General features: G+C 40.4%; 2 protein-coding genes across 2 annotated transcripts; one reads left to right on the top strand and one right to left on the bottom strand.

The window, feature by feature from the left end:
* Positions 1 to 9,990: 9,990 nt before the first annotated feature.
* LOC119722589 lies at positions 9,991 to 17,143 on the bottom strand. The gene is made up of 4 exons (XM_038192770.1): positions 16,982 to 17,143; positions 16,140 to 16,233; positions 11,568 to 11,651; positions 9,991 to 10,844 (listed from the first exon to the last, which is right to left on the bottom strand). Exons 1-4 carry the CDS (start codon positions 17,075 to 17,077, stop codon positions 10,627 to 10,629), a joined length of 492 nt encoding a protein of 163 aa, XP_038048698.1. The 5' UTR covers positions 17,078 to 17,143; the 3' UTR covers positions 9,991 to 10,626.
* Positions 17,144 to 20,161: 3,018 nt separating this feature from the next.
* LOC119723269 lies at positions 20,162 to 23,632 on the top strand. The gene is made up of 4 exons (XM_038193834.1): positions 20,162 to 20,275; positions 20,373 to 20,466; positions 20,994 to 21,077; positions 23,366 to 23,632. The coding sequence occupies exons 1-4, from the start codon at positions 20,183 to 20,185 to the stop codon at positions 23,581 to 23,583; spliced, it is 489 nt and encodes a 162-aa protein (XP_038049762.1). The 5' UTR covers positions 20,162 to 20,182; the 3' UTR covers positions 23,584 to 23,632.
* The last annotated feature ends 3,849 nt before the right edge of the window (positions 23,633 to 27,481 follow it).

The raw sequence follows: 27,481 nt of genomic DNA, 5'->3' as shown, positions 1-27,481 counted from the left end.
GGAATGTTGAACACAAAAACCGTTTTAAGGTTATTTCCAAGGATCACAAAAAGGTAAATGTTCTTTCATCAGCAAAACGAAAAAAATCACATAGGGATGTGTGTGAATTGTTTTCGTTTTGCTGAAAGAACACTTACCTTTTTTTGTGATCCGTGCATGGACAGAAGTTTAAAACAGTGTTAAAATTCTGTAACTTATATATGTTCCTGACCTTGGGTTTTCTTTACCGAAAGACTCTTATTGGCATGTATGTTTAGCTATCCACGATATGAATCACTAAATCATTGCAATACTAAATCTTTTGAATAAGATTATGGTAATTTGCTTTAAAAAAACCCAATAAAGTACAATGGACTAGGAAACAAATTCATAACTCTGTATAATTATCGCAGTGAATTATGCAATTTCCCTTCAATTATTGTATTAGAATGTACAAGTAACTTCCAGATTAACACAGGGTATTCACGGACAAGCTACGCTGATATAGCCCTTAAATCACAAATAATTAATGCCAGTAATTCTTTATAAAAAATTCAAGCTGGCCCAGCATTTATACGGTACACATCGGTGTTAGGTGCTCAGTTTTCATATGGCCAGATATGATACTGATCAATCACCAAAATGCTCCGAATCCTGTTTTCATGTCTGATGCTTATCAGTCGAGTGGAGAGTAACTGGGAAGCTGAAGACAGTGACCAATCTGGTGCAAATCTGGTAACTATTCTAGAGTGGTACCTAGTTTAACTTGAAAAAGGTCTATAACTTGAAGAAAGTTACATCTCATATACTTTTGTTTCTCTCCTCAAATCAGGGATTCAGTCTCATCAACATGACATGCAACGACGCTATGGATTTGTGTCAACACTCTTTTATTCTGCCCCTCTATAGTCACGAGGTCTTAGCAGGTAAGTAACACTGATGCTCAAATATGGTATGCATTAGACCTGATAGGGCAACAGGAAATCTGTCCATGGGTTTGATATTGTTAATTGTTGGATCGGTAAACAGGCTTTGAGACGAAATTAACCTAGCTATACTGCCGTGATCAAGATGTGACCAACGGTGGTGATGTTACTAACAGTTGTACAAGCGCGCTGTTTCATTGTCATTTAGTTTAAGAATAACCACATTTCAAAAACCCTGTTTTTAAAAGCTGTGTCTTTGTCATTTTAAATTGGCCATCAAATTGATTACATAGTTATTGAGCTGGTGAATGATCATAATCCCAGCTTGACAAGTTAGTAACAAAATGATGCCTAAGTTCAAAGCGAATATGGTTTGAACAACCATGGGCGTCACCATGATTTTTGTTAGAGGGGGCAAAGCACGTTTTCCTCCCCAAAATCCTTGTACTTTTCCAGCATATTCTCAATTGATCATTTTTGGAGGGTGGGCAGGTACATTCCACCCATTAAATAAACAGCAATATGACTCCGCGCCTCTTTTTTATCTGTCTTTCTTTTCCTTTTTTTCCTCCTTTTTTTTTTTTTTTTTGCTTTTCCGGGGGAAGGGGGGGAGCGCCCCCCCTTGCCCCCCCCCTTCCCCTCGCGACGCCCGTATGAACAACATGACGTCGAAATGTGCCTATTATAAATTATGGCTAATATGTTAAAGATCTACATGTATAAATCGCCACCAAACGTCTCAAAAAGCACCTGTGCATTAATTCTTTGTTTAACGTTAAGCTCACGCATGTACATACTGCGATTATTTTTTGCAGTTTTCGAATACACGAAGGACCCTTACAAACTCCAGGTCGGTGTTCGAGAAGGGATACAAAGCAGAGACTGGAGATTTTTCCAGGGTAAGTGCAGATTGCTTCCTTTACATTGACTTTGCTAAATGACAGGCCTGCGTTGCAGTCTATATTTGGATGGGTTTGAAAAAAGACCAGTGCAACCTCAACTGTAACGACCTGACGGAGAGTCTTTCGCTTTGCAAAAACACCAGCCTCGAATTTTGTCTCAATTTTGTGCAGTCATATCACCATGTAACACTGTGTATAGTCCGATCATTCACCTGACCTTTCGGCAGTCGATTTTGAATTCCAAAGTCACGCTTGCGTCTTGTCAAAAGGCCTGGACTGGTTGATATAAACGCGACTTCCGATAGTATTACTTATTGACCCCAGATTTAATCCCAATGGACCTTTTTCACGAGTTAGTCATTTTTGTCGTGTTCCCTGAATGCATTTCACAAATTGTTATCTGTTGAATGGGATGGCGCCAGACCATTTATGCAGCCTTATTTTACTTTCATTTTTTTTTTAACAATCTGTCTTAAAACATTAGGGAATGTTAAATAACAGATTTTAAATTATTCATTTAAGTAGACTTCAATTATTTATGTACTTGCTTTCATTTCACTTCGCAAGTTCCAAAAATGAAGATTTTACCTCACTTTCAATTCAACATGGCCGACTCGCGAATAAGGCCAATGAGGGCTACACTTCTTAATTTATCTTCGTGATTTTGGAAGGAAACCACTTTTGTAAAGCTTATGGTTTGCGTTTTTGGCAGCAAGGCATTAGTATATGGACTATATAAATCAGAAGATGCATGAGAAACCGAACCGCCACCCTGCATCATTGTCGGCTTAGAGTCTTCTTCCCTTTTCTTTTCTGTCTCTAATTCCCAGACGACTGTGATGAGAAGTATCGATGGTGCGAATCCGTCGACTCTGAAGCAAGTTGGGACTACGACCAATCGTGGAGATACACGATTTGCTTCGAAAACTCCTTTGATGATATTTCCATACCCGAAGGATGCGCCAAACCGCTTGCCGTCGTAACTTATGACAGTCATCATTACGATGACAAAGTGCGCGGTCAGCAAATGCTGCTCTGTCTGCCCTAGTTTGCATGGTTGTAATCAAATCAACACGGGTCATAGTAAGCAGGAATGTTGACCAATCATTCAGGAGTCGAATTTAGGAATTCAACTTTATGAAACTATTATATCGCAGACTTCCTATATCTTCTAGGATCTCGGGTTTTCCGACCAGCCCGCCACATCCTTCCCGGATATACCTTTATGCTGCCGCCACAATTTCAGTCATGTCCCCTGGCCCTGTATTCAATAACGGTACTGAATGGTAATATTTTTGTGCAAAAAGGAGCCAGACTATTTTCCTTCCAGCCTCGCTTAGATTACGTTGATTTGAATGGCAAAAAATCAAGATGGCCGCTACATGAAAATGGTCTATTGCCAATTGTCACAAGCGCATATAGGCTGCACCTATAAACCTTGGCTGCCGCGATCGACCAAACGAGCCCCAGTATACCTGTACGAAGATGCCAACCTAGACTTTGCGAATCGTCCCTAAAAGGAAGAGCTCACCAATCACGCAGAGTTACTTCTTCTATATCCTAAACCCCCAAACAGACTGTCTGCAACGTGTGATTGACTTGTGATTGACTATAGATTACGACTCTGCTGTTTGAAACGTTCAGCCCCATCAGATAGACACGTCACATTTGCCGAGTTATGAAGGGGCCATACTATAGACCTTTATCATGCTGCCACCATTTCAGTCATGTTCCCTGTATCCAATAACAGTACTGACTGATAACGTTTTATGTGCAAAAAGGAATCAGCCTATTGTTCCCTTCCAGCCTCGCTTTTGGTTGATTTGAATGGGACAAAATCGAGATGGCCACAACATGATAATTGTCTATTATTATTATTATTATTATTATTATAATTGCATAAGTGGGCAAGTTTTGGGAATTAAAGTGTACAGACGTTATGAAAACGATTAGGCTATACATGTACTTTAAAATAAGTTGCCAAACTTTTGCTGTTGTATTTAGTACGATTTCCATGTAGTTATTTCGGTATTTCACATCATTGTGGGTGGATGAAAGATAATCAGCACGTTCGATGGGTTCAGAGATGTTCATTACAGCATAATGACGTATGTACCGATACACAAGTCTATTCCATCTATTAAATTCCATCTTATTAACAAGTCTATTCATTTAATTTCAGTAGGCCTACATTTATTTTTAAAATAGTTCTATATAAAGTTCTGTATACAACTTACACTGTATACACCAGCACGCACCGGTATTTTACATGAGAGTAGCTTAGATATATATTGTTACTTATAACATATATAAGATTTGAGGCTTTGCATGGTGGAGTATCGGTATCGTTTCGGTTTGCGGTAACACCATGTGGTAATAACTACTGCTTAGAAGATATTTAGTTCTGAAAAGAACTTGTCCTGCTTATTATCAACTTCGCTAAGTAGTTTTTTGTTCTGATAAGAACAGCCCTGCTGTAAGTTCTAAACGAACTTGTCTTTGGTCTCAACGTTTCGACTAGCCTGCTCTAGTCATCGTCAAGTCTATTCCATCTATGAAATCTGACGATGACTAGAGCAGGCTAGTCGAAACGTTGAGACCAAAGACAAGTTCGTTTAGAACTTACAGCAGGACTGTTCTTATCAGAACAAAAAACTACTTAGCGAAGTTGATAATAAGCAGGACAAGTTCTTTTCAGAACTAAATATCTTCTAAGCAGTAGTTATTACCACATGGTGTTACTGCAAACCGAAACGATACTAATAACATATACTTATTGGATACTATTTTTTCATGCAACGTCCTCAAAAGAATTGGTACAAATTCTTGTTTCCTTTAATTGTTGAAGCATAGTTACCATGAAGTTCTTTCTTTCACAAATATCGTTATTTATATGTTTGTCATCATATTGCATCTATTCTTGTAAATTTTAAAATTGAAATTCATCAGTTAAAATTAATTCATCAAATCTAAATTAATTCGTGAATTTAAAATTAACTTGTCAAATTAAAATTAATTCATTAAATGTAATTAATTCATCAATTAAAATTAATAGACCTTTAATTTTTTTTATTAATATATACAATTACACTTCGTCGGAGGTCAAACTCGATGTGTACAGTCGAACCCTGGTAATAAGTCTTTGTTTTTCTTTGTTTTCCTTTGTTTTCCAATATTGTTAATACAAGGTACCTGTTATAACAAGGTAATTTGTAAAGTCCTATGGACCTTGTAATAAATATTGGTGTTCTCAATACTCGCCCGTCGGCGCCATTTTGTCATTCTTAAAGTACAGTCACAGAAAATGTACTGCTTTCATATCCCCCAAGTTTTGTTATCCATTCATATTGCCCGAGGAACGTTTTCAAATTACCGTTGAACGCCTATTCAGACGGAATTGCAAAAGATTCAGTTGTACGGTTTATACCCATGGGGTCTACCAAACTATCCGAAAATTAATTGCGAGTGTCCACCTTTGAACACACAAAAGGTCAACATGAACATTATTGCCTCACTCTCGGTGGTCAGACTGACAAGAGGACCCAACTGATACCAGGGCACGATGCCACATCCAATCATATTTCACTGTGAGTCTTTTCACGAGCTTTTTAAACGGTTATGCATGATAGACTACGTAGTGTTCATTTTTAAAGGAAGTTTGGTCTTCCGTTTCTTTCTTTGGCGTAATGTTATAATGTTAGCGTTCAGTCATCGTTAAAATTCAGTCATCGTTAAAATACATATATATCGTGGAGTTATTACTGTTACTACACTATAAATGTTTCATGATGGTATGCTGCCTTCGATGTAGTTTTTCGGCCGTTTGGATTCTTGTATAACTGTATGGCGTACATATTGCTCTGCTTTGGTTGAATAACGCACAATATATCCATGTTATATCCAAACCACTGCCGGATAATACTTCAGCACCATTGTACACTTTGCTCAAAGGGAATAACACTATCGGTGGAATATAACATTCAATACACAGAGTGTATGCAGTCAAAGGACTTACTTCTTCGAGTTAATTATTAGAAGATTTATTATTGTTGATTGTAAAATGGGGGATGAGGCGAGTTGTGATTTGTTTCGAGCCCTCAGCGTTTTAAAGTCAAACCTTTGGTATTATATATGGCTTGCAAATCAATTTTTACCTTACTATGAAATTAGTGATCTCTTCAAGACCAACCTTTCGTTCAAGTATGGTTCACTTTGATCATTCCAATGATAAATCCTTTGAATAAAATTGGGTAATTTGACAGTACTCCGTATGGAAATGAAATTCACAAGTCTGCATAATTATTGTAGTGAAATTATGCAATTGACCTTTCATTATTGCTTTAGAATGTCCAGTAGCCTCCAGATTGACACAGGGAAACCGAGGAATTCCAACGATAAAGCCCTAAAACCACTTACTAAAATCAAGGTGGAACCGCGTTAACTATACGGTACACATCGGTGTTCGTGCTCAGTTTCATAGCCAGACATACTGCAAACTGACCAGTCGCCACAATGCCCTGAAATCTGCTTTATGTCCGATGCTTATCAGTCGAATGGAGAGTAACTGGAATGCTGAAAACAGCGATCCATCGAAAGCAAAAATGGTAACTACTCTCGTGCGGCATTTTGTCTAACTTTAAGTATACGTTCTGACGTACTGTGTTTTGTTATACCTCAAATCGCTGCACTTCATGAACTTAACCTCAAAAGTGCATTCCAGGTTAAACACTAATTACTCTTTGGCATTTGAATATTTATGCCTCTATACCTTGCACAATGCATTTAAGTGGTACTCAAGACAGTCATTGCCTATTCGACAAATAAAAGACGTTTACTAGATTTAGTTTTTGTGATGTTAAAAAACGATCTCTTATTGAATTCGACTATCAAGCAGTTACCTCTGACTTAACCTAAACCTATCGGTTAATAGACCAAGTCCTAATGACGTTATGGCTTTGTTTGCATATGCGCTTAATTTCCTATGGGAGCGAAGTCGGGACGCCAGACAAAGTAGGGACCGTCTGACGCATAGGAAAGCGCACATGTAAAGAAAGCGTGACGTCATTAGGTCCCAGGCCTATTGAACTGTGGTCAGCGAAACACCATATGGATCACTTAACTATTCAATAACAAGTGTATTGAATAAAAGTATGGTAATTTGTGTTAAATTAACTGCAGGGCCTACTCGTAAGGCAACAAATTCATGTAATTATGCACTTATCTGCATAATCATCAAAGTGGATTATGCAGTTGATCTTTAATTATTGAATTTTAATGTACAGTATCTTTCAGTTCAGTAAACCTCCAGATGTGGACACATGGAAACGGATTAGTAGAACTCTCTGCTCTGGTCAGCGTGCCTTCGCCAAGGCAGCACCTGCCATTTTTGAATAAAGGCTCCCTGTCCTGACTAGACAGTCGTGAAATAACATCCCTGGACATCTTGAAAAGAGAGTTGAAATCCCGTTAACTTCACTAGTTATTTCTCTCAGACTTCGAACTATTTGTCCGTGCTTGGTGTAGGCGCCTTGATCGTGTTTTTTGATAAGTGCTGTGATGCCTTCGAATTCAGTGAAAATCGAAGCTCATCACCACACAAACTTCACGTTATATAGTGGTAAACGTTATTACCATTTTGCAGTAGGAATACATGCAGTCATATCTGAGCTAGTGCTTCAGACTGCTCCCCCCTTCTTGATAGTATCCAACAACGAGCTATTAATTTGGTCGGACTGGACCAGGCATCACCCCTAGAACCTCAAGGTCTGTGGCAACCTCGTTCCCCATGTGTACGATCTCGCTGTGCGCCATGTTGGTTCCCATTACCGAGGCTGCCGTGCGCGATCCTGTTTGCTCCACAAACAAAAACTATACATATTTTCTAGATTTTCTTAGACTAGTGTTTCCTTAAGCAGACCGGCAGCTGAACCCCTTTGAGAACATTCCAGATCTGCTCATGTTAAATGGACATATTTGGCGCGGTTTCCGAAGGAAGCTGTCCCCACACACACCAATCATGATTTAAACCGTAGTCGCTGCTAATTTACCTCCAATATGCATTGGGTTGTCATACAAACTCTTCTATGATTAACCGTTCTGTCAGATAATGCAGTACAACGGGTAATTTGAGGACGTTCTTCACGTTCCTAATTATTTTAATGTATAGCACAATTCAGGTAAATGCATTTCGCTTCAACAGGGGCCACATTAACGAGAGACACACTACATGTGAATGTAAAATAGCGGCACATTCTATGTGACTAAAACTTTAAGAATGACAAAATGATGGATAATCTGACGGACGAGTTAGAGAACACCAATATTTATTTAACATTTTGGTGCACATCGAGTTTGACCTCCACCACAGTATAATTGTATGTATTAATAAACGTTTATTAATTTTAAATGGTGAGTTCGTTTTAATTTGATGAATTAGTTTGAAATTAAATATTAAATTTAATATATTAAATAGAATACAACCAAGCAACATGATGGGAAACACCAATGACGATGTGAAAGAAAAACGTCCATCGTAATTATGCTTCAATAAAGAAGAAAAAAATTGTAACATTTCTCTTAAGGACGTTGCTTTAAAATTAGAACCCAATACGTATAAATGATTAATCACAATATGTATCTTATCTACTCTAATTCTATATATCGGTATGTGCTGGTTTATTTTTTGTTGTTTTCCTTTGTGTTTTTATTTACCTAGTTATGTAAAGAGATCATTTTTTTTCGCGAGAGGGGCACTGCTGCTTTTGATGGCCAGTTTAGTGACAATTTTCTTCACGTGAAGAGCAGTACTGTTTTTAGGGGCCAATTTTCAATCTTGAGAGGGGCCACAATTTTAATGTCGCGAGCGGGGCACTATGCTTTCGAATGGCAGTTTTCCATCTCGAGAAGTTATAGCGAGAGGAGCACTATTGTTTTTGATGGTACATTTTCCTTCTCGAGAGGGGCACAAGTTCATTATTTCGAGAGCGGTATTTGTGCTTTCGAGGGGTAGTTTTCCATCTAGAGCTAGGTGCACAATCTTGTTAATGCGAGAGGGGTACTTCTGTTTTGAGGGGAAGTTTTGCATTACAAGAGAGAAGACAAATGCAATTGTAGCGCGATCATTATGCTTTCATACCTGTACGTTCGAGGGGCAGTTTTGTTTTCATTTCGAGGGGGCACATTTGTAACTCTAAGAGGGGCACTTTTGTTGGCCTGGGAAAATCTGGGGGGGGGGGGAATGCCCCCATAACCCCCCCCCCCTTCCGCCGCCTCTGCGCCAGTGTATATGCTGTAATGAACATCTCTGAATCCATCCAATATGCGGATTATCTATTATCCATTAAGTGGAAATGAGTATCGAAATAACTACATGAAACAAAGGACAAAAAAAAACCCGTTTGTTAAATCTCCCATACTTATGTAGCACGATAATTGGTATCACATTATTGTTTCATAGCGTAGCCTATAATTTGCACTTTAATTCCCCAAACTATCCCACTTAAGCAATAGTAATAAAAGTATGGCCCCTTTATAATTCGCCAAATATGACCCTGATGGGGCCGAATATGTCAAACGAGCAGAGTCGTAATCCAGTCACAAGCCGATCACAAGTCAAATCACAAGTCGCAGACAGCCTGTTTGGTTATTAGTAAACGGACGTTTTTGATAATATCTGACCCACAGTAATTTAGCGTGATCGGTAAGCTCTACATACTGGTTGTCCCACAAAAAAAGCCTATCAGTCGAAAACAAATTAATAAAGGTATATTGCAGGTGAGTTTTTGGAATATTTTCAAATTATCTTTGTAACAAACGCTATGCTTTATCAAACTTAAGGGTTGAACTTAAGTTTGGCCAGTTTGGAATCGACTATCTGCAAAGTCCAGGTTAACGTCTTCGATAGGCCACAAAAAAAGTCTCCGGTTTCTGGTATGCGCGCGCGTCGCCGTAGCCTTGCGCGTCGGCAAAATGAAAAAAGAGTTTTTTTTCAATAAAAGATGATGTCTCAAAACCGCCAAACTCACTGGTTTGACTGAAATCCTGCTGCAGCACAATAGAGAATAAGCTTTATGTGGCCTCTGTGGACTGACTGGACTCCCATATATTTGCACTAAGTTTAGTCGGGCACCATTTTGCAGCATCAACCAACATAAGAAGCAGAAAAAAAATAGGTAAAAAAAAAAGCCGCATCGCCGCACCACTTTTTGGGCAAGCTCCATACTAGAAACCGGAGACTTTTTTGGCCTTATAGGAAACGGGGCTGATTTTTGCTGATCTTAGCAACCAACGCTCAAGGGCGGATCCAGAACACAATTGTTTTTTTTTTGGGGGGGGGGGACGCCAAACAAATTTTGGTCTTCCAAAAAGTGTCTCGAAAAAAAGGCGGCGTGGGTTTCGGGGCCCGCTTATTAAGGGCCCAGAAAAAATTGGATTCTAGATGCTCTGTGGTGCAATCTGAGGCTATTTCTAACCACTTAAACTAAATCTTTAGGAGGAATAGATGGTGGTGTACGCAGTGCCTGCCTTTGATGCGACGCCACTTTAAAAAAATTGTTTTGTTTGGGCCCCCTGGATCCGCCCTTGCCAAGGCTTATATATAATATGTGTCGCCTATGTTGTGGCCTTCGGGTTAGGTGAACAGACAATCGGCAATGGTAGAATTTGTGTGGGCCGGGAAACCCAAAAACAAAAAAGGGTCCCACGGAAGTCGGCAATAATTTCAAGTTGAATTAATAAATTCGACTCCAGTATGTTTTGTCTACCGCACAATTGCTTGCTATGACTTGTGATGACTTAATCATTGATTACAACCATGCAAACTAGGGCAGGCAAAACAGCATCTGCTGACCGCGTACTTCGTCGTCGTAATAGTGACTTTCATGCGTTACGACGGCAAGAGGCTTAGCGCAATCTTCGGGTACGGAGATATCATCAAAGATGTTTTCGTAGCAAATGGTGTATCTCCATGAGTGGTCGTAGTCCCAACTGGCTTCGGAGTAGGCGGATTCGCACCACCGATACTTTCCAGCTAGGTCGTCTGGAGATTACAGAGAAAAGAAAGAAGTTGGTTAACAATTAGCCAGCGAATTAATGTCAATAGTATGCCCATAATGGGCTCGATTTTTCCTAGAGCGATTCCGGTTTCATTTTCTAAGTAGTCCATATTCCAATTCTTCTGAGGATTGCAACTTTGTCATTCTGGAAGGGTTTGTGTGTCCCCTGGATGCAAAGGGGTCCGCTCATACCTACTAAGTCCAACCCCTAATAAGTCCGACGCCTCATAAGTCCGAAATTTCGGACTCATGAATCGTCGGACTTATGAGGCAAACAATTTATTTATTCCGCCTCATAGGTCTGACGCGTCATAGCTCCGACGCCTCATAAGTCCGAAACAGCGTTTGTCCATTGTCGGACTTATGAGGCGTCGGACCTATGAGCTGAATTTATGCCTCATAAGTCCGAAATTTCGGACTTATGAGGCGTCGGACCTATATGAGGCGTCGGACTATACGACCCAATCCAAAGAGCGGTGTCGTCGGAAGTCTAAGTGCTACTGGCAGGGCCGCCCTAGGTATTAAGGTTGAGGGGGGAGGAACCAGACCAAAAGCAATCCAAAAAATGTAATATAAGGATACCGCCCAGTTGAAATAAAAACGAGGCTGTTGTGTTTGCAAAGAAATGGGTCCTTCCAGTAGCCGCGAACTTGCTAACACATCGATTCCCCAATAAACCCAGTGTAAAGGAACCAATGCGCACTTACCTTGAGAAAAGGTCCATTCTCTGGATTGTCTTCCTTCTTGGACACTGACCTCGAGTTGGTAAGGGTCCTTCGTGTATTCGACAACTGCAAAGAACAACCGCAATATTTACATGGGCTTTATTTTACAGAAAACTTGCAATACGGCTTCTATAAACGTTGGTGGCAATATATCCGGGTTACCAGGCCCGGATTACTTAACAGGCACAGTAGGCACTGTGCATAGCATAGGGCCTACGAAAAATTTGGGGGCCTACGAAAAATTTGGGGACGGCCTACGAAAATACCGCAGTGTGCCATAAAACATATAGGCCTTCCCACACACACCCACACGCGCAGATAAAAGTTTTATTTTACAGAAATCTTGCAATACGGCTTCTATAAACGTTGGTGGCAATATATCCGGGTTACCAGGCCCGGATTACTTAACAGGCACAGTAGGCACTGTGCATAGCATAGGGCCTACGAAAAATTTGGGGGCCTACGAAAAATTTGGGGATGGCCTACGAAAATACCGCAGTGTGCCATAAAACATATAGGCCTTCCCACACACACCCACACGCGCAGATAAAAGTTTTATTTTACAGAAATCTTGCAATACGGCTTCTATAAACGTTGGTGGCAATATATCCGGGTTACCAGGCCCGGATTACTTAACAGGCACAGTAGGCACTGTGCATAGCATAGGGCCTACGAAAAATTTGGGGGCCTACGAAAAATTTGGGGACGGCCTACGAAAATACCGCAGTGTGCCATAAAACATATAGGCCTTCCCACACACACCCACACGCGCAGATAAAAGTTTTAAGAAAGTTTAAGGGTCTCTCTCGGAATTTTCGATTTCACCAACTGACGCTGTACAGCATGTATGCGTTGGCCCTACGTATAAAATGTACGTGTAAAGGCTGTCGTTCAGAAGCACGGTGCCAACCATGGGCGTCGATCGGAGGGGAACGGGGGACTGATGTCGTTCCCCAACGATTTGCGTCCCTGAATAAAAATATGTAACCTAAATTTGATTCTATAGCTCGGAACAGCTGATTTAATGACTCCAAACTCGAAAAAGATGTTTAAATGATGATCTTGTGCCAAAATGCAGTCGTCAGAAATTGCCTCGGATCGCACCATAGGGCGCCTAGAATCCATGTTTTTTCAGGGGCCCTTAAGCGGGCCCCGAACCCCGCGCCGTTTAGGCTTCGCACTCGCACAATTATTAGTACTGATCAAGATACACATGTATGTACCATCCCCACTTTGAGAAACATAAGACGCCCTCGAGAATTGGAGCCAACAGGCTTTTAGAGCTAGGACCAATAACAGTTTGGCCTGGCTTGTTTGAATTATACAGCCCCCCCCCAACAAAAGTGTGCTCTGGATCCGTCCTTGTACCCCCACTCCCAATAGGCCTAATCTATAGCCACATATTTTTATTATGTGGTTTTTGAGACAGGGACATTTTCCGGTTCGCGCATTAACAAGATTGTGAACCTTCTCGAGATGAAAGCTATCCCTCGAAAACACAGGTGTTAGTAAAAATTATACTCGCTTGTTAAGCACACAATGCGATCCCAATTTAGATCGTTCAGTCGCCAAAGGTTCATGGATTTGCTTTGTTTCATCTCAAATTTCTTTTTATGACCATAGACTTGAGTCAAGGCGTATGGCAACCCGGACACGAAAAAAAGACCATGCGAGTGGCAGGCCCGTTGAATTGGCTCAGTGCGCCGTCATCAGGGGCGTAATTCCCGGGGTGGGGGTGGGGTGGGGATATATACCCCCTCACGTTTTGACCGCGGGGATGGGCTATTGAATTATTCCCCACTTTTCTCCTGATGAGGAAACAATGAGGATTTTGAGGTATTTTCCGAACGTCCAAGTAATAAAATGTATACAATAGTACTGGAAAGTGGAGAAACAAAGTACAAAAAGCTTTCAAAAATGTAAGCGCGAGTATACATAATTGATAACGAGCGTCCCAGTATATTGTGGTGTCCAGCCCTCCCCCCCTTTCGAAAGCCCACGGCCGGGCAATTCGGGCGTTTCATGTGCCACCAAGAGTTTGCCACGGAAAGTTAGTTTTTCCTAGTGCATTGTGGGTGTGGGAGATGGTCGACAAATTCGCAGCGCGGGACATTTGAAATTATTAGTTTTTTTCCGGTCAGTAGTTTCGTAAGCGTATGATTCAAGTATAAATTTGCCTTTTTTTTCCTATGTACCAATATGGTGTTTTTAGTAAGGCGGCCAGAACGCTATACCCGAATTTACAACCACTTAGCTTAAGTAACTTAAGGCCAAAAAAAGGTCTCCAGTTTCTGGTATGCACGCGCGTCGCCGTAGCCATGCGCGTCGGCAAAATGAAAACGTTTTTTTTTCAATGAAAGATGATGTCTCAAAACCGCCAAACTCACTGGTTTGACTGGAATCCTGCTGCTGCACAATTTTAACGTGTTTTTAGATGGGGTTATGATAGAGAATAAGCTTAATGTGGCCTCTCTGGACTCCCATTTGCACTAAGTTTAGTCGGGCACCATTTTGCAGTCATCAACCGACATTTGAAGCAAAAAAAAATCAGGTAAAAAAGCCGCGTCGCCGCACCACTTTTTGGGCAAGCTCTATACCAGAAACCGGATACTTTTTTTGGCCTTATATGACACTCATTCAAATCGGCTTTGTTTTGTCGACCGTAATTTCAAAAACTGACCCTCCATGGCAAACATTTGATGGCGCATTGCGTTGTGAATAGCCCGAATGTTATGATTTTGGTCATCCCCCATCCCCCCACCACTCGCAAGCACAGATATACGCCACTGGCCGTCATTGCCCTCGCGTGGTCACGATTAATCATGCCACCGACTGACGTTAATGTGACATTGTATTATAATGGCATCATTCCCTAGACTAAGCGTAAGTACAAGAAAAGATGAAGTTTCCCAAGCTAGCTAAGGGACTGAAATAGAATCAGACTACCAAAAATCCCTTGTAAAAATTTGTAAACGGGTTAGTAGTTTGATATAAATATAATTAGGTTGGGTAAACTTGCTAGAATTTCTCTCAATCATAGTGACATGTCAGTGCCAGCCGAAAGACACGCGACGCGAAATAATAATTGATGAGACAGAATAAGAACGAGCTTGGTAAGGTTAATTGCTCGTAGTGACTGAATAGTCAACTGCTCGGTACATAAGAATGATTGCAGAAAAGAGTTACGTAACAGCATTTATGTATATAGCACGATGCCGATGCATCTTTCGTGCAGCTATGAAACACAAAGTAACCCTCCCACTGCGGAAATAACGATTATGTTTTTATACGCAAAGAGAAAAGTACTTACTGAAACAGCCTAGTTGTTAAGCTGTCAGACAACGGACCCAGGGTTAGGGGTTCGAACCTGCTTGGTGTCATTTTTTTTGGTTTTCGATGCCCGCGGTTCTGTCATTTAAGAGTGTTAATTTCCCGTCGTCATTTACCAACAGCAGTTAGCTCGGTCGGTCGGTAAGCTGACTCACAAGCTGGGACTGTCTGCGAAGTCCAGGTTGGCATCTGCGTATAGGTACGGGGTTCTTTTGCTGACTCGGCAGCAAGGCTTAGGGTGCCACCTCGTTTCCCCCCTTTATGGTGCCTGACTTTCGAGGTACATGGATGGACAGGGAAGGAGGTGTGGTGTACCGAGTGCCGGAAGAGTTCTATATGGAAGTCGGTTAGGGTCATAAGTCCGACTCCTGAAGACTTGGCCATCGCCACATAACTTTTTGTTTTATTTTATTTCCTTTCTTTCGGAGGACAATATTGCAAGAATGATTAATTTGTTATATTGAGAGCTGGTACTGTAATCGTTCGAAAATAATGTTTAAAATTGTTCGAAAATACAAAATTCAATCCAGCTAAAATATTTTTTATTTCATTATCGCACAACTGCATGTTCATGCTTAGTACCTTTGCGCATACCTTGTTCTGGCCTGTTACCTTTAGTGGATTTTTTTTTTAAATCACTCAACAGGGTGACTAGAAAAAAAAACGAAATCCAAATGGCAGGACCAATTTTTTAATGCAGTTTTGCTTGTAGCACTTTTAAAATCTAGGATATGAAATCCCAATCAATAAACTTTCTGTTAGTACAAGAATAATTAAAATCTCATGTACTTTTCACGTTACAGAATTCGGAACACAAACACCGTTTTAAAGTTCTGTCCACGGATCACAAAAAAGTTAAGCATTCTTCCAGCAAAACCAAAACAATTCACATGCATCCCTATAAAAATTGCGTTCGTTTGCTGAAAAAACACCGGTGTTACCTTTTTTTTGTGATCCATGGACAGAACTTTTAAACGGTGTTTGTATTCAAAACTCTTGAAAAAAAAACTCGAAAAATTACACGAGTGATTTCAATGATTCTTATTTTAAATGAAAGCTTATTGATTGGGTTTTCATATCCTAGATTTTGAATGTGCTACAGGCAACTTGAACTTCATACAAAAATTGGTTCTGCCATTTTGGTTTCAGTTTGTTGTACTCACCCGTTACACGGACAGATTTATGTTGCCCGAGGCTTGATTAACGTCTCTATGAGTTACGTACCTGTTAAGAATTCCTGTCCAAAGAGGGGAATTATGACACAGTGTTGACACACATCCTCAGCGTCGTTGCATGTCATATTGATGCGACTGAATCCCTGATTGGCGGTGGGAAAATCAAAGAAAGGGAATGTAACTTTCTTTTGTTGGGACTTTATACGTTAGACAATATGCGGCAGGAGAATACATGTACAGGGTGAGTCAAAAACAGAGGAACCCAAACCCCCCAAAATATGTTTCATATTAAAAAAAAAAAAATGCAGCACCAAAAATAGTAATGACTGAAAAGCCAATTTCATAAGCTACTTTTAGATGAAAAAAATACTGAAACTATTTAATCCGTTCAAATAATATCACCATTTAAACGCAATAAACCTAAAACCTGTTTCGTCCCAAAAAAAGGGCAATTTATTGTGTATTCTGACTATTTGGAACAACAAAGAAAACTTGTTTCAACAACTGTCAACAACTGTAGTACACAATATCTTTATTAATGACCCTTGTTAGGCAAAACATAGTATTTTTAAAATCCACTTTTTTAAAAGACGGGCCTTCAAAAAGACTCTGTGTAATATTTTTTTACTTTTCAACTGAGGTTTTATCGCTGGTGATGTTTGAAGACAATTTGGACGACGATTCTTGAAATCGCTTTTTTTGACGAAAGAGGTTTAAGGGTCATTGTGTTTAAATGGTGATATTCTTTGAACGGATTGAGCAATTTTAAAAGTAGCTTATGAAATTGGCTTTCCAGTCAGTATTATTTTCGGTGCTACATATTTTTTTTTAAATATGAAATATAGTTTTGGGGGTTTGGTTTCCGCTTTTTTTGACTCACCCTGTAGTTACCATTTTTGCTTTTGATGAATCGCTTTCTCCGGCATTCCAGTTACTCTCCACTCTACTGACGACAAGCATCAGACATGCAAGCAGGATTCGGAGCATTTTCGCGACTGATCAGTTTAACAGCTCTGGCCAAATTGTATGTGAAACCTGAGGACCATGCACCGATGTGTATCGTATAAATGCTGTTTATTAATAACTCAATAATTTATGAGTCGGTGTTGTTTTTGCATTAATATGCAAATGTAAACGTCTTTTATTATATTTGTCGAATAAGCAATAGCTTTCGAGTAATTAAATGCCATTCAAGGTAATACATCTTCAAATGCCAGGTACTTTGTTCTTCAGTTCCAATGAACTGTTTTATGTTAATATAATAATAATTTGGGAGGCTAATCATCCTTACTCGCAGCTGGTATGCTGAATTATGCTGGTATGCTACAACGTGGTCGGGCCGCTGGCACGTAAAGGCGCCTATGGCTGCCGGCCACATCGCACAAGCCACCCATGCCACCCAAAGTGCAAGAGGTGCAGCGGTGGGCATATACTCGAACCGAGAAACATACTACACCAGAATATCCTACATATTAAAGTTTGTCATACAATTAAGCGCTGTCAGATGTAGGGCGCCTTCGCTCGTACCCCCCCCCCCTCCTGCAAACAGGACGCTGGGAAGGGCTGATTTCTTCGAGCTCTCATGGGATAGATTTTGCGTGACCTGTGACGTAGCATGCAGCGCTGCTGATGAGCTACCCATAATGCCATGCGTACTTCCTACACAAGATTCTGTGAAGCGGCATCAGCCCTTCCTAATGTCAGAGAAAAAAGTTGCCGATTACATTTCACTATAGCCCCACACGCGATCTCCGTGTGAGATGCATATTGTCCATCATGTTTCCAGTGGAATAACATAGCTGTACTGCAAAAATTGTGACTTCAGTTTTTTTTTTCCCCATAGGATTCAGAATATTTACTTACCCGAAATTATATTACAGTGTTTGAAATTACCCGGTCTGAAATGTCCCGGTCTTCAATTTCCACACTGGCGTAATATGACCGAGTAATAATTATTAATAAATGATTTATAAACCTACTGACAAAGTCAGTGAACTAGCACACCATTTACAAGCGTGCATGTAGGGCAAACTTCTGTAGGATATTATTATTATATTAGTGAGTGCTGCAATCAGAACCGTGATTGGTCAAAACATCAGGCCCGGATTAGGTGTTTCGTAGGCCCTAGGCACCAGTGTTCCGTAGGCCCTACTCCGCTCTAGCCACCGGCACCAAATTCAAGGTACAACGCACTGTACAAATCAGGCCAGGACCCGGGTCCTAGCTCTAAAAGCCTGTTGGCACCAAGGGCGTCAATTGCTTCTCAAAAGTGGAGGTGGCACTGTCTCTTGATCAGAACTAATGCGAGTGCGAAGCCTAAACGGCGTGGGGTTGGGGCCCGCTTAAGGGCCCTGAAAAACCATTGGATTCTAGACACTCTGTGGTGACATCTGAGACAATTATGACCACTTTAACCAACTTTTGTTTAGCAAAAGAACATCATCATTTTCGAGTTTGGAGTACTTAAAACCAGCTGTTCTGAGCTATAGAATCAAAATATGAAGTTTACAATGTTTTATTCGGGGACGAAAATAGCTTGAAGACGACGACATGCCCCTCCGTCCCCCACCAATCGACGCCCATGGTTGGCACCGTGCTTCAGAAGCACAGACTTTACACGTACATTGTATACGTAGGTCATGTATGCTTACGTGATGTACATTTTACGGCGCCGCGCCAGTTGGTGAAATCGTTTTTTAAAACTGTGGGTGTGGGTGTGTGTGAACGTATAAACACTGCCTTATATGGGGTACCGGAACAATGGAAGGTACCCCACAAGGAATGCCCACCGACTTGCGGGGTACCATTTTGGTACCCACAAGTTTTTCACGAAATAGATATATGGATTTTACTCAAAAACTAGGAATTTCCAAGGTGGGTTGATTGGTCGCTAATGGAAGAGTTTTAGAAAAGGGATATTAAGTCCGAATTTCAGCCCAGGAAATTAATTCTGTTAAAATAAGAGCATTTTGAAATTAGTGTGCGACATTTCAAAATTTTAGTACACGAGAACAAAGGAAGTACCCCACTTCTATGCCTGTGTAAGCGTGGGTGCGGGTATATATAGGCCTATAATTAATTTTATGGCACATTGCGGTATTTTCGTAGGCTCCCGAATTTTTCGTAGGCCCCGGATATTTTCGTAGGCCCTAGACACAGTGCCTACTCTGTGTCTATTGGATAATCCGGGCCTGCAAAACATCATGGGCGTGGCTTGACTGAGGGAGCGGTCTATTTCCCAATGGGACATAAACAATAATGTGCCTACACGCGTACTGTTTTGTCGCAGTGCAAGTACAGTGTGAGTATAAAAAATGAAACACAAATGGCAGGACCAATTATTTAATTAAGTTCTGCATGTAGCACTTTCTAAATGTAGGATATCAAAGCCCAATCAATAAGCTTTCGTTTAGTACAAGAATCATTCAAAACACGTATGTGTACCTTTCATGTTATATACGGAATATTGAACACAAAAACCGTTTTAAGGTTATTTCCAAGGATCACAAAAAGGTAAATGTTCTTTCATCAGCAAAACGAAAAAAATCACATAGGGATGTGTGTGAATTGTTTTCGTTTTGCTGAAAGAACACTTACCTTTTTTTGTGATCCGTGCATGGACAGAAGTTTAAAACAGTGTTAAAATTCTGTAACTTATATATGCTCCTGAATTTGGGTTTTCTTTACCGAAAAACTCTTATTGGCATGTATATTTAGCTATCCACGATATGAATCACTAAATCATTGCAATACTAAATCTTTTGAATAAGATTATGGTAATTTGCTTTAAAACCCCCCCCCCACAAAGTACAATGGACTTGTGTGGAGACAAATTTATAACTCTGTGTAATAATCGCAGTGAATTATGCAATTGCCCTTCAATTATTGTATTAGAATGTACAAGTAACTTCCAGATTAACACAGGGAATTCACAGACAAGCTACGCTGATATAGCCCTTTAATCACAAATAATTTATGCCAGTAATTCTTTATAAAAAAATCAAGCTGGCCCAGCATTTATACAGTACACATCGGTGTTAGGTGCTCAGTTTTCATATGGCCAGACTTGTTATCTACTGATCAGTCGCCAAAATGCTCCGAATCCTGTTTTCATGTCTGATGCTTATCAGTCGAGTGGAGAGTAACTGGGAAGCTAAAAACAGTAACCCATCTGGTGCAAATCTGGTAACTATTCTAGAGTGGTACCTAGTTTAACTTGAAATAGGTCTATAACTTGAAGAAAGTTACATCTCATATACTTTTGTTTCTCTCCTCAAATCAGGGATTCAGTCTCATCAATATGACATGCAACGACGCTATGGATTTGTGTCAACACTATTTTATTCTGCCCCTCTATAGTCACAAGGTCTTAGCAGGTAAGTAACACCGATGCTCAAATATGGTATGCATTAGACCTGATAGGGCAACAGGAAATCTGTCCATGGGTTTGATATTGTTAATTGTTGGATCGGTAACAGGCTTTGAGACGAAATTTACCTAGCTATACTGCCGTGATCAAGATGTGACCAACGGTGGCGATGTTACTAACCGTAATTGTTCAAGCGTGCTGTTTCATTGCCATTTACTTTAAGAATGACCACATTTCAATAACCATTTTTGTTTAAAGCTGTGTCTTTGCCATTTTAAATTGGCCATCAAATTGATTAAATAATTATTGAGCTGGTGAATGATCATATTCCAGCTTGACAAGTAAGTAACAAAATGACGCCTAGGTTCAAAGGGATAAGCGATTGTGGTGTGAACAATATGAAGTCAAATGTGCCTATGGCTAATACGTGAAAGATCTAAATGTATAAACCGCCAACAAGCTCTCAAAACGCCCTTGTGCATAATTGTTTAACGTTAAGCTCACGCATGTACATACTGCGATTATCATTTGCAGTTTTCGAATACACGAAGAACCCTTACAAACTCCAGGTCGGTGTTCGAGAAGGGATACAAAGCAGAGACTGGAGATTTTTCCAGGGTAAGTGCAGATTGGTTCCTTTACATTGACTTTGCTAAAAGACAGGCCTGCGTGGCAGGCTGTATTTGGATGGATCACAAAAAAGACCTGTGCAACCTCAACTGTAACGACCTGACTGCAGTGGCGTAGCCAGGAATTTTTCAGGGGGGGGGGGGGGGGCCGCTGGGGGGGGGGGCTGGGGGGGGGGGGGGGGGGGGGGGGGGGGGGGGAACATTTCATGGGGGGCGTCATGTGGGGGCGTCAATCGCTTCTCAAAAGTGGGGGGGGGGACATACCTTGATCAGAACTTAAGCGGGCCCCGAACCCCACGCCTATAGCTCAGAATACCGATAGCTGATTCAATGACTCCAACTCGAAAACGATGTTCAAATAATTATCTTTTGCTAAGAAAATATTAGTTAAAGCATGGAGGAAAGTGGTAAGAAATTGCTTCAGATCACACCAAAGAAAACCTAGAATCCATTTTTTTTCGGGGCCCTTAAGCGGGCCCCGAAAAAAGTTTTGGATTCTCGATGCTCTGTGGTGTGATCTGAGGCAATTTCTTACCACTTTAACCAATAATTATCTTAGCACAAAAGATAATAATTTAAACATAATTTTCGGAGTTTTCTCAGCTAAAGGCATACAAAATTTTTGGAACATTGTTTTCGAGGTTGGAGTCATTGAATCAGCTACCAGAATTCTGAGCTATAGACGTGGGGTTCGGGGCCCTCTTAAGGGCCCCGAAAAATTTTGGATTCTAAATGCTCTGTGGTGCTATCTGAGGCAATTTCTGACCACTTTAACCAAAATTTTCTAAGCAAAAGATACATTGTAGTACATAATAGGGCCCTGTAAATGAGACACGAGTTCAAAAATCTGGGGGGGGGGACATTTGATATTGTGTCCCCCACCCTTCAAAAAGTGGGGGGGGGGACCAGTCCCCCTGTCCACCCAGGATTGACGCCCATGGCGTCATGTAGATCAATGATAATTTTTTTAGAAACTCAAAATCTCAGTGGGGGGGGGGGGGGGGCGAGGGGGGCGACAAGGTTTCATGGGGGGGGGGGCTGTAGCCCCCCAGGCCCCCCCAGGCCCCCAGGTCCCACCCCCCAGGCCCCCCCCCCCCCCCCCCCCCCCCCCGTGGCTACGCCACTGATTTAAGGGAATTTTAATTGGTCTAATATTATTATTTTAGCTTTTATGATTGGAGGAAAAAGTTTGTGCGTGGCCGATTCGCGTGATATCGCTGACTGAAACTGTGTGACCCACGGACCACCTATCTAAAATACGTGTTCCGTGGTGTGAGCGAGCAGTGCAGTGGGTGTTAATACGCATTTTAGATTATCATTATGCGCTATGTCACGCCGGTTGTCAGCTTACTGGTCCGCGGTCGCCGGTCGAAGGGTCGTTTCTCAGTGGTCATCATGTGGATCATTCGCAACTATTTAGATTTAGATCAATGATAATTTTTTTTAGAAACTCAAAATCTCAGTGGGGGGGGGGGGGGCGACAAGGTTTCATGGGGGGGGGCGGTCGCGCCCCCCCCCACGCCCCCCACGCCCCCCCACGCCCCCCCCGGTGGCTACGCCACTGTCTGACTGAGAGTGTCTTTGTTAAAAGAGCAGCCTCGAATTTTGTCTCAATTTTGTGCCGTCATATCACCCTGTTACACTGTGTATAGTCCGATCATTCACCTGACCTTTCGGCAGTCGATTTTGAATTCCAAAGTCACGCTTGCGTCTTGTCAAAAGGCCTGGACTGGTTGATATAAACGCGACTTCCGATAGTAATAATTGACCCCAGATTTAATACCAATGGACCTTATTCACGAGTTAGGCATTTTTGTCGTGTTCCCTGAATGCATTTCACAAATTGTTATCTGTTGAATGGGATGGCGCCAGACCATTTATGCAGCCTTATTTTACTTTCATTTTTTTTTTAAACAATCTGTCTTAAAACATTAGGGAATATAAATAACAGATTTTAAATTATTCATTTAAGTAGACTTCAATTATTTATGTACTTGCTTTCATTTCACTTCGCAAGTTCCAAAAATGAAGATTTTACCTCACTTTCAATTCAACATGGCCGACTCGCGAATAAGGCCAATGAGGGCTACACTTCTTAATTTATCTTCATGATTTTGGAAGGAAACCACTTTTGTAAAGCTTATGGTTTGTGTTTTCGGCAGCAAGGCATTAGTATATGGACTATAAATCAGAAGATGCATGAGAAACCGAACCGCCACCCTGCATCATTGTCGGCTTAGAGTCTTCTTCCCTTTTTTTTCTGTCTCTAATTCCCAGACGACTGTGATGGGAAGTATCGATGGTGCGAATCCGTCGACTCTGAAGCGAGTTGGGACTACGACGAATCGTGGAGATACACGATTTGCTTCGAAAACTCCTTTGATGATATTTCGATACCCGAAGGATGCGCTAAGCCGCTTGCCGTCGTAACTTATGACAGTCATCATTACGATGACAAAGTGCGCGGTCAGCAGATGCTGCTCTGTCTGCCCTAGTTTGCATGGTTGTAATCAAATCATCACAGGTCATAGTAAGCAGGAATGTTGACCAAACATTCATGAGTCGAATTTAGGAATTCAACTTTATGAAACTATTATATCGCAGACTTCCTAAATCTTCTAGGATCTCGGGTTTTCCAACCAGCCCACCACATCCTTCCCGGATATACCTTTATGCTGCTGCCATATTTCAGTCATGTTCCCAGGCCCTGTATTCAATAACGGTACTGACTGGTAATATTTTTGTGCAAAAAGGAGCCAGACTATTTTCCTTCCAGCCTCGCTTTGATTACGTTGATTTGAATGGGAAAAATCAAGATGGCCGCAACATAATAATGGTCTATTGCCAATTGTCACAAGCGCATATAGGCTGCACCTATAAACCTTGGCTGCCGCGATCTACCAAACAAGCCCCAGTATACCTTTACGAAGATGCTAACCTAGACTTTGCGAATCGTCCCTAAAAGGAAGAGCTCACCAATCACGCAGAGTTACTTCTTCTATATCCTAAACCCCCAAACAGACTGTCTGCAACGTGTGATTGACTTGTGATTGACTATAGATTACGACTCTGCTGTTTGAAACGTTCAGCCCCAGCAGATAGACACGTCACATTTGCCGAGTTATGAAGGGGCCATACTATAGACCTTTATCATGCTGCCACCATTTCAGTCATGTTCCCTGTATCCAATAACAGTACTGACTGATAACGTTTTATGTGCAAAAAGGAACCAGCCTATTTTCCCCTTCCAGCCTCGCTTTTGGTTGATTTGAATGGGACAAAATCGAGATGGCCACAACATGATAATGGTCTTATTATTATTATTATTATTATAATTGCATAAGTGGGCAAGTTTTGGGAATTAAAGTGTACAGACGTTATGAAAACGATTAGGCTATACATGTACTTTAAAATAAGTTGTCAAACTTTTGCTGTTGTATTTAGTACGATTTCCATGTAGTTATTTCGGTATTTCACATCATTGTGGGTGGATGAAAGATAATCAGCACGTTGGATGGGTTCAGAGATGTTCATTACAGCATAATGACGTATGTACCGATACACAAGTCTATTCCATCTATTAAATTCCATCTTATTAACAAGTCTATTCATTTAATTTCAGTAGGCCTACATTTATTTTTAAAATAGTTCTATATAAAGTTCTGTATACAACTTACACTGTATACACCAGCACGCACCGGTATTTTACATGAGAGTAGCTTAGATATATATTGTTACTTATAACATATATAAGATTTGAGGCTTTGCATGGTGGAGCATCGGTATCGTTTCGGTTTGCGGTAACACCATGTGGTAATAACTACTGCTTAGAAGATATTTAGTTCTGAAAAGAACTTGTCCTGCTTATTATCAACTTCGCTAAGTAGTTTTTTGTTCTGATAAGAACAGTCCTGCTGTAAGTTCTAAACGAACTTGTCTTTGGTCTCAACGTTTCGACTAGCCTGCTCTAGTCATCGTCAAGTCTATTCCATCTATGAAATCTGACGATGACTAGAGCAGGCTAGTCGAAACGTTGAGACCAAAGACAAGTTCGTTTAGAACTTACAGCAGGACTGTTCTTATCAGAACAAAAAAACTACTTAGCGAAGTTGATAATAAGCAGGACAAGTTCTTTTCAGAACTAATATCTTCTAAGCAGTAGTTATTACCACATGGTGTTACCGCAAACCGAAACGATACTAATAACATATACGTATTGGATACTATTTTTTCATGCAACGTCCTCAAAAGAATTGGTACAAATTCTTGTTTCCTTTAATTGTTGAAGCATAGTTACCATGAAGTTCTTTCTTTCACAATCATCGTTATTTATATGTTTGTCATCATATTGCATCTATTCTTGTAAATTTTAAAATTGAAATTCATCAGTTAAAATTAATTCATCAAATCTAAATTAATTCGTGAATTTAAAATTAACTTGTCAAATTAAAATTAATTCATTAAATGTAATTAATTCATCAATAAAAATTAATAGACCTTTAATTTTTTTTATTAATATATACAGTTACACTTCTTCGGAGGTCAAACTCGATGTGTACAGTCGAACCCTGGTAATAAGTCTTTGTTTTTCTTTGTTTTCCTTTGTTTTTCCAATATTGTTAATACAAGGTACCTGTTATAACAAGGTAATTTGTAAAGTCCTATGGACCTTGTAATAAATATTGGTGTTCTCAATACTCGCCCGTCGGCGCCATTTTGTCATTCTTAAAGTATCAGTCACAGAAAATGTACTGCTATCATTCCCCCAAGTTTTGTTATCCATTCATATTGCGCGAGGAACGTTTTCAAATGACCGTTGAACGCCTATTCAGACGGAATTTCAAAAGATTCAGTTGTACGGTTTATACCCATGGTGTCTACCAAACTATCCGAAAATTAATTGCGAGTGTCCACCTTTGAACACACAAAAGGTCAACATGAACATTATTGCCTCACTCTCGGTGGTCAGACTGACAAGAGGACCCAACTGATACCTGGGCACGATGCCACATCCAATCATATTTTACTGTGAGTCTTTTCACGAGCTTTTTAAACGATTATGCATGATAGCCTATATACGTAGTGTTCATTGTTAAAGGAAGTTTGGTCTTCCGTTTCTTTCTTTTGCGTAATGTTATAATGTTAGCGTTCAGTCATCGTTAAAATTCAGTCATCGTTAAAATACATATATATCGTGGAGTTATTACTGTCACTACACTATAACTGTTTCATGATGGTATGCTGCCTTCGGTGTAGTTTTTCGGCCGTTTGGATTCTTGTATAACTGTATGGCGTACATATTGCTCTGCTTTGGTTGAATAACGCACAATATATCCATGTTATATCCAAACCGCTGCCGGATAATACTTCAGCACCTTTGTACACTTTGCTCAGAGGGAAGAACACTATCGGTGGAATATAACATTCAATATACCCAGAGTGAATGCTGTCAAAGGACTTACTTCTTCGAGTTAATTATTAGAAGATTTATTATTGTTGAATGTAAAATGGGGGATGAGGCGAGTTGTGATTTGTTTCGAGCCCTCAGCGTTTTAAAGTCAAACCTTTGGTATTATATATGGCTTGCAAATCAATCGTTACCTTACTATGAAATTAGTGATCTCTTCAAGACCAACCTTTCGTTCAAGTATGGTTCACTTTAATCATTCCAATGATAAATCCTTTGAATACAATTAGGTAATTTGACAGTACTCCGTATGGAAATGAAATTCACAAGTCTGCATAATTATTGTAGTGAAATTATGCAATTGACCTTTAATTATTGCTTTAGAGTGTCCAGTAGCCTCCAGATTGACACAGGGAACCGAGGAATTCCAACGATAAAGCCCTAAAACCACTTACCAAAATCAAGGTGGCACCGCGTTAACTATACGGTACACATGGTGTTCGTGCTCAATTTCATAGCCAGACATACTACAAACTGACCAGTCGCCACAATGCCCTGAAATCTGCTTTTATGTCCGATGCTTATCAGTTGAATGGAGAGTAACTGAAATGCTGAAAACAGCGATCCATCGAAAGCAAAAATGGTAACTACTCTCGTGCGGCATTTTGTCTAACTTTAAGTATACGTTCTGACATACTGTGTTTTGTTATACCTCAAATCGCTGCACTTCATGAACTTAACATCAAAAGTGCATTCCAGGTATAAACACTAATTACTCTTTGGCATTTGAATATTTATGCCTCTATACCTTGCACGATGCATTTAAGTGGTACTCAAGACAGTCATTGCTTGTTCGACAAATAAAAGACGTTTAGATTTAGTATTTGTGATGTTAAAAAACGATTTCGTATTGAATTCGACTATCAAGCAGTTACCTCTGACTTAACCTAAACCTATCGGTTAATAGACCAAGTCCTAATGACGTT

Source organism: Patiria miniata, unplaced genomic scaffold (genome assembly GCF_015706575.1).
Source record: "Patiria miniata isolate m_02_andy unplaced genomic scaffold, ASM1570657v1 HiC_scaffold_16, whole genome shotgun sequence".
Classification (NCBI taxonomy): Eukaryota; Metazoa; Echinodermata; class Asteroidea; order Valvatida; family Asterinidae; genus Patiria; species Patiria miniata.
Note: the sequence above shows the minus strand (reverse complement) of the source record. Positions and strands in the feature narration are given on the sequence as shown.

What these genes read in the sequence shown, in the direction of transcription:
- LOC119722589 (XM_038192770.1), bottom strand. Translation starts at nt 17,077, where the DNA reads ATGCTCCGAATCCTGCTTGCATGTCTGATGCTTGTCGTCAGTAGAGTG. An exon ending in TGGACAGGAATTCTTAACAG is followed by an intron (nt 11,652 to 16,139) that starts GTACGTAACTCA and finishes TGTTCTTTGCAG; the next exon opens with TTGTCGAATACACGAAGGAC. An exon ending in AGAATGGACCTTTTCTCAAG is followed by an intron (nt 10,845 to 11,567) that starts GTAAGTGCGCAT and finishes TGTAATCTCCAG; the next exon opens with ACGACCTAGCTGGAAAGTAT.
- LOC119723269 (XM_038193834.1), top strand. Translation starts at nt 20,183, where the DNA reads ATGCTCCGAATCCTGTTTTCATGTCTGATGCTTATCAGTCGAGTGGAG. An exon ending in ACCCATCTGGTGCAAATCTG is followed by an intron (nt 20,276 to 20,372) that starts GTAACTATTCTA and finishes TCCTCAAATCAG; the next exon opens with GGATTCAGTCTCATCAATAT. An exon ending in AGACTGGAGATTTTTCCAGG is followed by an intron (nt 21,078 to 23,365) that starts GTAAGTGCAGAT and finishes TCTAATTCCCAG; the next exon opens with ACGACTGTGATGGGAAGTAT.